The 12,776-nt window shown below is 43.4% G+C and overlaps 1 protein-coding gene across 1 annotated transcript; it reads left to right on the forward strand.

Moving 5' to 3' along the window:
* The first annotated feature begins 287 nt into the window (after positions 1 to 287).
* On the forward strand, positions 288 to 12,215 carry TMX1 (thioredoxin related transmembrane protein 1). Its single transcript, XM_067554762.1, has 8 exons — positions 288 to 543; positions 1,606 to 1,721; positions 3,491 to 3,536; positions 4,141 to 4,269; positions 6,245 to 6,290; positions 6,403 to 6,504; positions 6,615 to 6,684; positions 7,553 to 12,215. The coding sequence occupies exons 1-8, from the start codon at positions 299 to 301 to the stop codon at positions 7,729 to 7,731; spliced, it is 933 nt and encodes a 310-aa protein (XP_067410863.1). The 5' UTR covers positions 288 to 298; the 3' UTR covers positions 7,732 to 12,215.
* Positions 12,216 to 12,776: the final 561 nt, after the last annotated feature.

Below are 12,776 nucleotides of genomic sequence, written 5' to 3' on the forward strand. Positions count from 1 at the left end.
GACCCACCCATCTCAGGCCCGCCCCCCTCCTCGCTTCTGTCATGCGCAATGAGTGACATGCCCCCCCCCCTCCTCCAAACATGCGGGCCTCGCCGCTCTGAGCCGGAACATGCGCAGTGCGGGCTGACCGCGCGACTCCGAGACGCGCATGCGCTGGGCGTGGCTGCTGTCGTTGGCGCTCTGCCTGGGCATGCGCAGTCCGGGCGAGTCAGAGCGCTCTCCCAGAATGAGCATGCGCCAGGAGTCGCTCTTCCTGCTGGCGAGGCGGGACGGGGTTCGGCCGCCCTGCCTGCCTGACATGCGCAGTGGGCGCGCACCCCCCCCCCCAACCAGACGCGGAAGTCGGCTCTCGAGCGAGCGGGGCGGGCGCTTCATGAAGATGGCGGGCTCCGTGAGGCGCTGCGCCGCGGCCCGGCTCTTACCGGCGGCGGGGCTGTTGGCGCTGCTGGCCGGCCCGGGGGCGCTGGGCGGGCGGAGCGAGGTGAAGGCGCTGACGGACGGGACGTGGCGGGAGCTGCTGCAGGGCGAGTGGATGATTGAATTGTGAGTGCGGGGGAGGGGCGGCCCGCCCCCCCCGGTCCCCTCCCCCCCGCGGGGTGTCTGCGTGTCTCCCCCGCCAGCCCTGCAGCTGGGCCATGGGAGGGGGCCCGCGCTCCCCCTCCCCCATTCGTGAGCTGCTCCCATCCCGGGGGGGGCGAGCGTTCTCTGGGGGGGCGTCCCCGAGCCCCCCCCCCCGCTGTTGGGGTGGAGGAGGGGCGCTGCGGCCTGCCCCTCGGCTCCTGGCCCCTCCAGCTGCGTTGCCAGCCCCAGGGTGAACCAGAGCCTGAGAGAACCGGGAGAGTCCAACCCGCCCTGTGCGGAGCCAGGAGCACCCGTCAGACCGGCCCTGACCGGTGTGTGTGTCTAACCAATGCTTAAAATCCTCCAGTGGCCAACCGCCCCGGGGAACCTGGCTGCTCTAACCCCTCACCTCGCCCTCTCTTGGTGCAGACAGCGCCTGGGGATCCGGGTTATTTGCCCCTCCACGATTCTGCACCTGTGTCTTAGGCAGGAGAGGGCAGGTGTTAAAACTGAGGCTAGTTTCTCCTTCGTGGGGGTTTCTTTCAATAACTGCAACATTCGCAGTCTGCCATGCTCAGTTTTGCTAGCGATTGTTCTCTTGGGGAGCGGTTACTTACAGGTGGTGAAGGTGGCAGGTTTGAGGCCTGTGGGAATGGTTTAAGATAAGGTGATGGGGGACTGATAACTGTGAGCTGATTTTTGCATAATCAGCTCTTTAATTTGTTTGTTTGCTCTCTGTTAAAAGGAGGTGTTTGTTAATATTTCGCTAACACGGGAATGTAAGCATATAGCAAGTAGGGTTGCCAATCCCCCAGGCTTGTCCTGGAGTCTCCAGGAAATAGAGATTAATTTTTTAATTAAAGGTTATGTTGTGATAAAACTTCCAGGAATATGTCCAACCAAAACTGGCAATGCTAGTAGAAAGTAAAAGTGTTGTTAAGTCACTAGGCAAATTACTTGCAGTGAAGTGTTTATATTCTGGGTTGCTACTGTCTGTTTGGATAAAATACCTTCTGTTTTCTCATACGAGATGGTATTTTTCAGTTATGCGCCCTGGTGTCCGGCCTGTCAGAACCTGCAGCCTGAATGGGAAAAGTTTGCTGAATGGGGGGAGGATCTCGAAGTTAACATCGCCAAAGTGGATGTCACAGAACAGCCAGGTGATCCCTGATAAATATCTGAAAAAGGAAACAGTATGTTATATGGATGTTTATACTTTGTGCATCATCCAGATGCCCTGTTGCTTCATATACTTTTCTGGTTGTTTGTTTTTGTTTTGTTTGTTTTATGGTACTAAAGTAAATAGTCAGCATGTTTGTTTTATAAAAATACAAATACAGAATCCTTAATTGTAGTGAGAACACATTAATTACATATATGGGTGAGATTTTCAAATTGCCCAAGTGGCTTAGAAGCACAAATACTACTGAAAGTCAGTGGTACTTGTGCCCCTAAATCATTTAGGTGACCTTGAAAATTCCACCCTGTTTGCATTACAGTTGTGCCTGGAAGCCCCACATGAGAGTGGGTTCCCTTTGCACAAGCTGCTCTACCAACACACAGAGGGTGACAGCCCTTGCCATGAAGACCTTACAGTCTAAATAGACAGACAAAAGGCAAAACAGGCACAGACAGGTGAAACAACTTGCCCAAAGTCACAGCTGATCAGTGCAGAGCTGGGAATAGAACCCAGAATGTCTGTGTGCCAGTTGGGTGCCATATCCATTAGACTGTACTCTGTCTTTCCAGTATGTGTGCGCCAGTTTGTGCTTGATCAGAATTACAGGCGAATAACTGATGTACATTTTTTGTCAAGTTACTTATGGTTAAGGACAAGATTTGGTCATGGATTCCGTGACTTCCAGAGATCTCCATGTAATTATCCTTTTCAGCTTCTGGGGGTTACGGGGACTGGAGCTCTCAGCCACCAAAGGCAGCTAAGGGAGGAGGGGGAGAAGAGGAACGGCAGTTCTCAGCTGTGGTGGGGCCCCCACAGCTATGAGCTGCTGCAGGGGCCCCACTGCTGTATGCCAAAGCAAATGGTGGGGATCCCCGGAAGAACTGCCAGCAGAGACCCTGTGGCTCCAAGCCACCGCAGGCAGCAGGGATTCCTGCTGCTGTCCACCAGGACTACTGGTGGGATCTTTGGCTTTGCACTGCCAGCGGCAAAGATCCCGTGACTCTGAGCTCCCGGGGTGCCTCCACCACTCGCAGTGGCTCTGAGCTCCGGGGGTCCCTGGAGCTCTCAGCTGCCACAGGTGGCCCCATAGGCCCCAGTCACTGCAGGTGGTGGGGTACCCCGCAGCCCCAGACCACTGTGGGGGGACCCCAGAGCCAGTGCAGGCAGTGGACCCCGCAGCTGCAAGCAGTAGGGGGACCTCTGAGTTCTGGGGTCCCCCCGCTACCATCAGTAGGCTGGCCAGTGTGGGCGGTGGGGGGGGTCTGCAACTGTCAGTTCCTGTCCTCAGTGGTTCTTAGTTCTAGGGTCCCCACCACCTGCGGTGGCTGACAGCAGAGAGCTCCCAGCCACGGTGGGGGAACCCCGCTGTCCCCAGCTCCGGTGGGTGGTGGGCCGACCCCGTAGTTCCAAGCCACTGTGGATGGACCCTGGAGCAGGCAGCAAGCCCCTCCCCTCCCAGCTGCTGCGCCCATTTCCCCTCCAAGCTCCCAGCTGTTGTGGCCCCTCCTGCTCCCTCAGCAACTCCTAGCTGCTGTCCTGTTATTTTTAGTAAAAGTCAAGGCATAGATCACCTGCTTCCATGAATTTTTGTGCATTGCCCGTGACCTGTTCGTGACTTTTACTAAAAATAACTGTGACAAAATCTTAACCTTAAGATCAACACATTTTTATTTGGCACTGTTTATTTCCTCCCCCATCCACCAGTTCAGAATGCTTTAACACTTTAAAAACTATTGTGTCTTTGTATAGGTCTGAGTGGGCGATTTGTCATAACAGCACTTCCCACTATCTATCAGTAAGTACTCAAAATCTACAGTAGTAGAGGAAATGTGGTGATTTTTTAATTACATGTTGCATTTCTTGGAAAGATGATTCTTGATCTTCCGTTTGCTGTATTGAGATAGGTTTCTTTTTAGGATGGAGAGTTGGAAATCTCCAAGCTGTTTGGAAGGTTAATCATAAATGTATAATCACCTAGCCTGTCCTCCTGCATAGCATGAGCCGTAGAATGTCGCCCAATGACTTCTTTGCAGTTAGCCCATATCTTGACCTATCTCTGTAATGGGTGCTGCCACTTTTTAAACTTGTGTCTATTAGCTGGATTTTATGTTGCTGCTGAGGGAGGCATTGGAAAGATTGTCATTTTTCTGTAGTAGCGCAATAGGGGTCTAGCAAAGGTCCTGTACTATGCCAGTGAAATGATGTGGATTGCTTTCCGGTTTTTCTAAGGATCTTGACTTTAAAGTAGGATAAAAAAATGATGATAGAGAATGCAGAACAAAAATGCCATTGAACAGAAATGAATGCGACATGGATAGACTATACTACACAGCTATATGATAGTTGTACTGTATCAGGCAGACTAAGGTATTCATCTTAACTTTTTCCTCTTTGAACAGTTGTAAAGATGGAGAGTTTAGAAGGTATCAGGGCCCAAGGACTCAAAATGACTTCATAAATTTCATCAGTGACCAAGAATGGAAGTCAGTTGAACCAGTTTCTTCTTGGTTTGGTCCTTGCTCTTTCCTGTAAGTATCAGTATGATTTTATCAGTATCTAATTTTGCCACCAGACACATGCGCTTTCAAGGATTCAGTGGGACAAATACTGTAATGCACCATAGCAGTGCAGTTTCTGTCCCCTGTTCAAATTAGAGCTGTCTCAGGGGCCACTATGCTGGTGAGGATAATCAGAGCATAGTGCATTTTGGTTAGGCTCCCACATACCTCCTTCATCAGGTGTGGGAAGAAGTGGCATAAAGCTGGCATAGTAGGGATTTCCCTGTGTAAGGACAGCTGTAAATTCTCTTTGCAGAGCTGAGAATCTGACTCTATAGTTTTGTTGAACTTGGTAGATTTTTCATAGACTAATGCACATGGTCTGCATGCTTGAGTGGAGCAGCTAAAAGTTTGGAAAAAGCATATTATTGTGCTAGGGATGGTTTGGCTGGCAGCGTAAGGAACACGTGGAGGCAAGTCAGGTGCAGCCTGGGATGGATGCAGGCATGGAACAATAGGAGAGGGATGTCCTCCAGTCTCAAAAGAATAGTGCTGCTTGAAATGCTATGTAGTCTTTCAGTGGTTTTGAGGAGCACTGCAACCACTGCTTTTAACTCATGCAGTGCTCCTCTCTCGTAAAAGCTGTGGGATATATAGTTGTTTTGAGGGAGGGATTGGTTAGTAGATGGGGAATAGCATAACAAAATGGCGTTCCAAAATCAAGATTCTATAATCGGATTTGGGCAATCCCAAATTCTTGTGCACTGTATTAGTTTGATAGTTGTGGGAGCATAATCTAAACAACGATATTTGGAACTCTTCTCTACAAAAAAAGAGATCCTGTGTTCATATTCTAGCATTTTTGCAGTTAGGGTAACATCATGTTCAATGGCAGCCCTGCTCATTTTTTCTGGACAATCACCTTTAGGCCTGAAATCATTGGCCTCTGGTGGGGGTGGTGGTGGTTTTGTTTTAAAGGGTCAAGGAAAATTACATCTGTTTTACAAAGGTCTAAAAATACGTCTCCCCATTTAAAAGCTATCACTTCGTCTGTTCAGAACTCAAGACACCTGAGCTCTGAAACTTGGTGTGTAACTAATCTCAGTGAAAGAGTTGGTCCACAACCAAGTATGACACAAGTAGGCTATTCATTAAATTAGGGTCCACTGAAAAATGACTAATGCAAGTGTACAATAGAAGTCTTTAATGTTTGTGCTTTAGAGTCGCTGTACATGCCACTTCTCATAAGTGCACACTTCACTACTGAAAGTGGCTTAACTTTTCACCATGTCACTTAGCTTTTCCATTTCTTAACAACAAAACCAAAACCACACACTGGGGCTGAATATGAAAACTGCTTATGGCAATGCAAAGATAGCATGGTAACAATGAAAGATCAGGAAATGCAAAAACCTAGAATTCCTACACCAATAACTCTGTTACTTATATGCAATATTATATATTCTTATGTGTGCAGTGTGGCCAGGCTAACATTGCTATAGGGACCATTGCTTTTATACACCCTGACTTTTATAGTAACTGCAGTCTTAATGTCACGTTAAGAGACTTTTTGAATCGTATCAGTTGCTTGAATACAAACATAATTAGTACTGCATAAGCTATGTTTGCCCAGAGGAACACAGTCTAGTGCATTCACAAATAAACAGAATGTAAAGACCAGCAGCAGCAGGTTCGAAGTGGTGTTGGGGACCTTTTGCTATGCTTCAGAAGCTTGTAGAAGAAATATACTCAGGCACCAAACAATGCCCATCTCCTGGGAGGGAGATGATTTCAAAATAAAGAGCAAAGTAGGAGGATAAAAGATAAGTGGTTAGGAAGGCAGCTTGATACTTTGGTATGGTGATGAAACCAACATTGTTGCTTAGTGTAGGTCTGAATAGTAATCAGAATGGGAGATTGATAGATCTGTATACTTCTGATTTGCCTTTTATTTAAAAAAAAAAAGCATCCGTCTACAGTTTCACTCTCTTTTGATTTATTTCAGGATGAGCAGTATGTCTGCTTTATTTCAGTTGTCAATGTGGATCAGGGTATGTGCTGCAAGTCTGATTTTTTTTGTTTTGTTTTTGTTTAACTTTAATAAAGACAAACTTGGTATTCTGCCTTTCTTGAAATGACTCTAATATATTTCTTTCATTTTAGCATTGCCACAATTATTTTACCGAAAACATTGGTATACCAGTTTGGGGGTCGTATGCTATTTTTGCATTGGCAACTCTGTTTTCAGGACTGATACTTGGACTTGTAAGTAAAAAAATTTTCAGCACTGAGAAATAAAAGCTGCTTTTTATATACATGGTGGATTAATGCAATGTAGAAGTTCAGAATTATTAAATGAAAACTTTTCTTTTCAGATCATGGTATTTTTAGCAGACTGTCTCTGTCCATCCAAAAGGCACAGACCTCAGCAGTACGCCTATCAAAGTAAGAATGCTATATATTTCTAGGATTTCAGTTTGTTCAAGCATGCCAGTGAGTAAGTCCTCATGTAATAAAATGGGTATATAATATGAGACTTATGATTGCTGGACATAAAACATTAACTAAAGTGTTAACATTTTTGCTGGCCAGTGATATTGCACTTTAACTCTGATTTTCTAGTGGCTAGGCTTCATAATAGGATCATGATTGAGGTTAGGAGAGCAGACTATTGTTTGCTGTAGAATTCAGATGGTGAAAATGGCTTTTTCAACGTTTAGATATTTGGATGATACTTCCCCCCTCACCATCTCAAATTTAATAAGGTATGCTAAATGTTTTTGGGCTTCCACACACATTTTATTCCCATTCCAGTGAATGATCCCAGTTTGGAAATTACACTCACATTGAGGACAAAGGAGTACATGCCTCATTTTAAAGGGAGGGGTTTACATCTGTTAACATGATTCAACAATTCAGTTTAAGATGCTTCACTGAGAGCTATTCAAAGGAAGTGTGGTACTAATGGGGATTGCTTAGTCACTGTCACAAAGACGAGAGGAGAAGGCTCAGCACTGGGTACATCAAACCGGTGCCCTTAGGCTCCCTGTCCCAGGCTTGAGAGAGTTTTATGCCAGGTCATATTTATTCTGTAATCCAGGAACAACAGTGGCATTCTTTTGGTGGCAGTGAATCTGCTTAGTCATTTTACATTGTTAGTATTGGAAGTCCCATCTGCTGATTTGTGGTTAAGGTAGTTGCTGTGTCTAAACCAGTGCAGATATTCAGATGTATCAGAATTCCTGGACAGACCTAACTGGTGGTGTTCAAACAAATAGGTCTTGCTATGAAGGTTCTTTGTTTTCTTTTTAAGAAAAATTAACACCAGAATCATCCCAGCTCTTGAAAAAACTGGATGAAGAGCAAGAAGCAGATGAGGAAGATCTTTCAGATGATGAAGTGGAGAATAAAGAGGTGGCAGACAGAGACTCTTCAACAAATGCTGTAAGACAGCGTCCTGTGAACCTGGCTGCTGCAACAGATAAATCATAGTTCCATATACTTGCAGGATTTCTTTCATCAGTCTCAAAAACAAAAGGGGTTGAATGTACCAGACCCTTCTGCTTGAAGAGAGCTGGGACTTGTGTCGCTGTAGTGCTTGCTCATCACTCTCAGAGAAAGCCACCTTTTAAAAAAAAAAAATCTCCGTGGCATCAGCTATTCAAAGCTGAAACTTATTATTGCAAATGGCGGAACCCAGTACCATATGTCTGCAGATAGGTGCTAAGAAATAGTTTATGTATGGCTTTTTGAATGACTCATTCTGTGGTTGAGTTGTACAAAATGCAAAACCAGTGTACTTGCAGTATTAGTGAATATTAGCAAGGAAGATGCACTGACCTGTTTGCTTGCTAGAGGATCTGAAAAGATTTCTCAGCGTAAATGTTTCCAGTTTCACTCTGAGGAAATGCTGGAAAAAATTCCTCAAGTTATGGGACCTTTATACATTTTTACCACAAAAACTGGGCTGTAAACTGTTTCCACTCCACTGTTCTGTTAGATAGATATGACACTGAGTGCAGCAGAAAATATTCCTTACACTAAATAATGCAAACCAAGGATATCCTCTAATAAAAAGTAAGGAACTGAGACAAATATGGAACATCTTGGAGTCTTAAAAATTGAGCAGTGGCTCGTTAATGCCAATCATGCATTGGCCTCATATTCAAAATTGCACTGTTATGGAGGGTGGAGTCTTCTCTTCTAATGTAGACCATTTTTATTCTTACTCTTCTGTTCCATATTATTCTTTCTCCTCTCTTATTAATCCACTTTCATCCTCTGTGCAGTAAGTAGATCTTATATATCCCAAGCTGGAGGAAAAACTATAAATATGACTTAAAAAAATGGATTTGAAGTCAAAGCAGCAGAAGAGTGTGACAGCTTCAATTCTATGTTCAGTCTTTCCCAGTACTAAGTTTCCTAACTCTTTCTTTTATGTTTCTTGATATGGAGTGAAGTACAAAGCCATGGGCTGTATATGAAGTGTCTGCCATATTAGCTAAAATTTAATTTCTTGTTGCTTTTCTCCTGAATTCTTGAGTTGAAAGGTATTTTTCTACTCTTACTAAGAAGTTAAAATGAAGCCTTTTTCATTTATTTGCATGTGTCCTAGACAACTAAAGTACACGAACATATGTTGCAGATGAAGAAAGCAGGATGCCTGATATTCATGCTCAAACAGAAATAGCATATTCTCCTGTTAAACATTCAGTGTGAAAAATGTCTGTTGATCTAGTTACCTTTGCCGGGTCCGAAGTTGACGCATTTCCATAGTTTTGTGTTCGGAGCATCTAATTTTCTGCTATATTTTTATTGTGCAGAGGACATTCAGTACTGTGTCCTGGTCTCCAGGCACAAGTTTTCAAACTTTCAAACACTGCAGGCCTTGTGGTCACTTGCCTTCCGGTGCTGCCATAACAAAGGTAATGTACTTTCACTTCGGCTGCATTACAGCAGAGATAATTCTAAGCCCCTTATTAAAACAAATGGAAAGGAGCTCCTGAGAAGCTAAAGAAAGGATTCCCATAGGAATGTTCAGTGGTGGTCTCTCTTCCATGGTAATATGTGCCCTCCGTTCTGTGTACTCTGATCCCGTAGAGTGTCTGCCTGCTTCATATTACAATAAGGGGCTGTTTGTTTCTTTAGTGATATCTCATGGAAACCTAACCTTTAATAAAACCTAAAAGGTAACAAGCTATAAAAATACTCTTTAAAATAGTTCTAAGCATTTTCTGTGACTAAGTTTTATAAAGCTTTTGTGGCTTTCAGTTAAGACAGTGATATGACGTTGCTTCATATCAGTCTGTTGAAATGAGTAATCTTGACTACAATGTCTTCTGACTGCATAGTCACCCCACTCTAGTCAAAGCTGAGAATGCCAAAGGCCAGTACTTACAGTTCTTCTTCAACCACAGAATGAAGCTCCCTAATGTGCACTGTGAAACTAGTATGAAATCTGTCTCTTATTTTATACAGAAATCTCTTGTCAATTGTATTGTCTCTCTTTAATGGGAGTAGAAGGCTCTTAAATGCCCCACAGGACATACACAAATGTCTGAGCTTCTTAACTAAAAGTGATTTCAAATGGTAGCTGGCAATTCCCTGTCTGTCTTAGTGACTCCAGCTCTAACTCACTTAGTTTACACATAGAGTTCTCTGCCTAAGTGCCAGTTCCATCAGTTCATCCTGCTGTATGGAACTAAAGCTGTCGTTTCCTGTTGGTGCACTATCATTAGTAACTTTAACTCAACCACATCTTACTAGGAGCGTGGTTGGTTGCCTAGTGTGTATTTAAAGGAACACTGTTACCTTGGATTTTTTTTTTAAATAACTAATTTACAAGAAGTCCAGTTTCTTAGAATACCCTTTTAAATTATATGCCCTGAAATTAAATATATATATGAAAGAAATTGACTGTGTCAATACTGGAATTGTGCATTAAACAGCTGAAGAAAATAAAATGAAGATTTCTGTTGCTAACTGCTGAAGTGGTGTTTGCAAGTGAAAGATTGCTGTATATAGTAGGTACAAAATTTTCAAACAGAAATGTGACTTGCTGGTCCTCAGCTTGGTGAATTTGTGGTGCTGGCAGGTAGATGACACATCTTTTTCATTGCAAACAGTAAACTTGATCTGGAATCACTGAGTCGCTCCAGTCATGGAAATCCTGATGCCGCTTTTAGTAATTTTTCACTGCAGAATGGCACTTTGAAGCCAGAAATGTTCTAACAATGTTACCAATGATTTGACTTCTAGCAGAGACAAATAGAGAATAAATAGCTATTAAAAGTGACAAAGGGATGTAGAGTAGTTGCATTGAAACAAACTTGCTCAGCATTCACAAATATTGCTGTTGATTTAATATATTGAAAGTTACAAGGGACACCTTAAGTGTCTGTCTTGTCTTGAGAACATTTCTTTGCAATAAATGATACAAAATGTGCATTTATACGTCAGTTTGTCAGGTCTTTAATCAACCTGCATACTGTGACTGGAAAAACATAAGATTCAACTCACCAGATGTATTCTGCTGTCAAACAACTCCTCCAGGAAAGTTCTCAGATGTACAAGAAAATGATCAGCTATAAAATGTGTCCTAGTACTTCCTATTAGACTTTTTTTTGTTAAACTTTGGTGCTGTTGGTTTGATTTATCCTAAGCAAAAATATTTTCCATTCTGTGTTAGTATTTGTGCTGTTGCTTTAGTGAAAGTGTAACTACAACAATGTCAGTCAGTCTGTTTTGGTCAACTTTTTAGTTGAATCGTGTTCCTACATTTTAAAATAGCAAAACTAGTTTAGTGTGTAAAATGAAGCATGATCCAATACAATACAGTTAAGATGTTGCTTTTGTAGGAATTGCCTTAAATGCTGTCGAGTCCAGAACACTGTCTGTTACCAGTAAAATAAAGCAATAACTTACGATGTAGCAGGGAGAAGCAGCACTTTATTTGGTAAGTGGTACCATTCAGCAATGAAACTTGCACTTCATTTTGGAGAGGATTTGAGAGAAGGCGAAGGAGGTAGATCCAGCTGCATGTTCTCATAGGGAGAAGTGCTTATTCCAGATTTGAAATAATAGTTTAACGTAGCCTTCAGTATGTCTACGTGTAGCTGCTGCTTACAAGTGCAGAGGTTAGTTTTATCCAACTAAATGTGTAATATATAAAACTAACTTTTTTGCCAAGTTACAGCTTTTAAGTGAAGAAAACCAACGTAATTTCTTTACAAAGTGATCGTGCTCTAGTGTTTCGCTTGCCAGGCCAACACTTGCATAACTTGTCTTTGCCTATTGATTTCCCACCTTTCCTAGTACATCCCTCCTGCCCTACAGGCAAAGGACTGAACTAGTTCAAAAATTGCCTCTTAGACGTAAGTGTCATTTATTCTGTGCTGTGTGAATCTTGATTTTTTGTTGTTGCAGCGCTTGCACGTGTGGTGATTGTCATTTGTGCAAATGCTGTGTTTTTAGGTTGACCACAGGCCAGCCTCCTGTACTCTTGCTCACCTTTGTAGATCTTACTTCATGCTATTCACAATGCTATGGTTTGTCCTGTGAACATTTTCTTCATTTCATCAATACAAAATTACTGTATTCCTAAGATTATGGAGGCTCAGTTGCCTCGGCCTGCAATATAACAAAGGTATGTTAGTAAGAACCTGTCGTTTATATTTATTGATGTTCATAATGTTTGGGCTTTTATCAAATGGATGTTCATGCTACCTTTTCATTCTATGTGGGATTGAAATAGCACGTCCCAGACCAGGGTGATTGCATATCCTAAGAATGTTCTGTTGAAAGAGTGACTGTGCCAGCCTTACATTCATGTGTTCTCGGTGAATTTTTCACACACACTTTGCATTATCTCCACTTTCCAATGTCAAAGCAAGGCTGAGCAGCCTTTTCAGTGCAAAATGACACCATGTAATAACACAATTAATAAAATAGTTCTGTCTGTCTTTTTAAAAGAAAAAGCTGAATAACCTTTTAACCTACACCTGCATCATGGGGCTTTTAGCAGTAGCTAGGTACCTGCTGTGGATGTTGGAAAAAGCTACTTCTCCAAAGTGCTTAGCTAATGATTGTTGAGGAATGCATGTAGATTTTAGTATAGAAAAACAGAGGTGGCAGTCAACAGCTGGGCAGCTTGCACTTCGGCTCTGGGTTTGACTCATTGACTTTTCTATCATGGCCTAAAACTATGCTGTGAAATGTTCACAATCAAATGAATTTTTAGTTATTTAGTGATTGTCAGGGGTTCTCAGAGTGGGGGGTCATGACCCACGAGGGGGTTTTGAGGTTGTGGGCACTGTGAGCTGTCAGCTCTCGCATATTGACCGACACCCTTAGCCCTGCCACCTCAGTTCCATCCCCCCCCCCCACCCCACCCCAGGTCTGCCTCCAGCCTGACTCCACTGCTAAAGAAAGGGTGCCATTTTCCCTAAGACCTGCCCTGGGATTGAGACAATGTTAGAGGGCTTGTTTTGTAAGGGGGGGGCGTGTGTCTCAATGGCTTGTGTGTATGAAAGGGGTTG

This window comes from Emydura macquarii, unplaced genomic scaffold (assembly GCF_026122565.2).
Source record: "Emydura macquarii macquarii isolate MOO-44397 ecotype Brisbane River unplaced genomic scaffold, CSIRO-AGI_Emac_v2 contig_1551, whole genome shotgun sequence".
Taxonomy (NCBI): domain Eukaryota; kingdom Metazoa; phylum Chordata; order Testudines; family Chelidae; genus Emydura; species Emydura macquarii.

Excerpts from the sequence above, each read along its gene's own strand:
- TMX1 (XM_067554762.1), top strand. The coding sequence starts at position 299 with ATGCGCAGTGGGCGCGCACCCCCCCCCCCAACCAGACGCGGAAGTCGG. Across the intron at positions 1,722-3,490 it reads GGATGTCACAGAACAGCCAG|GTCTGAGTGGGCGATTTGTC; the intron begins GTGATCCCTGAT and ends GTCTTTGTATAG. Across the intron at positions 3,537-4,140 it reads GCACTTCCCACTATCTATCA|TTGTAAAGATGGAGAGTTTA; the intron begins GTAAGTACTCAA and ends CTCTTTGAACAG.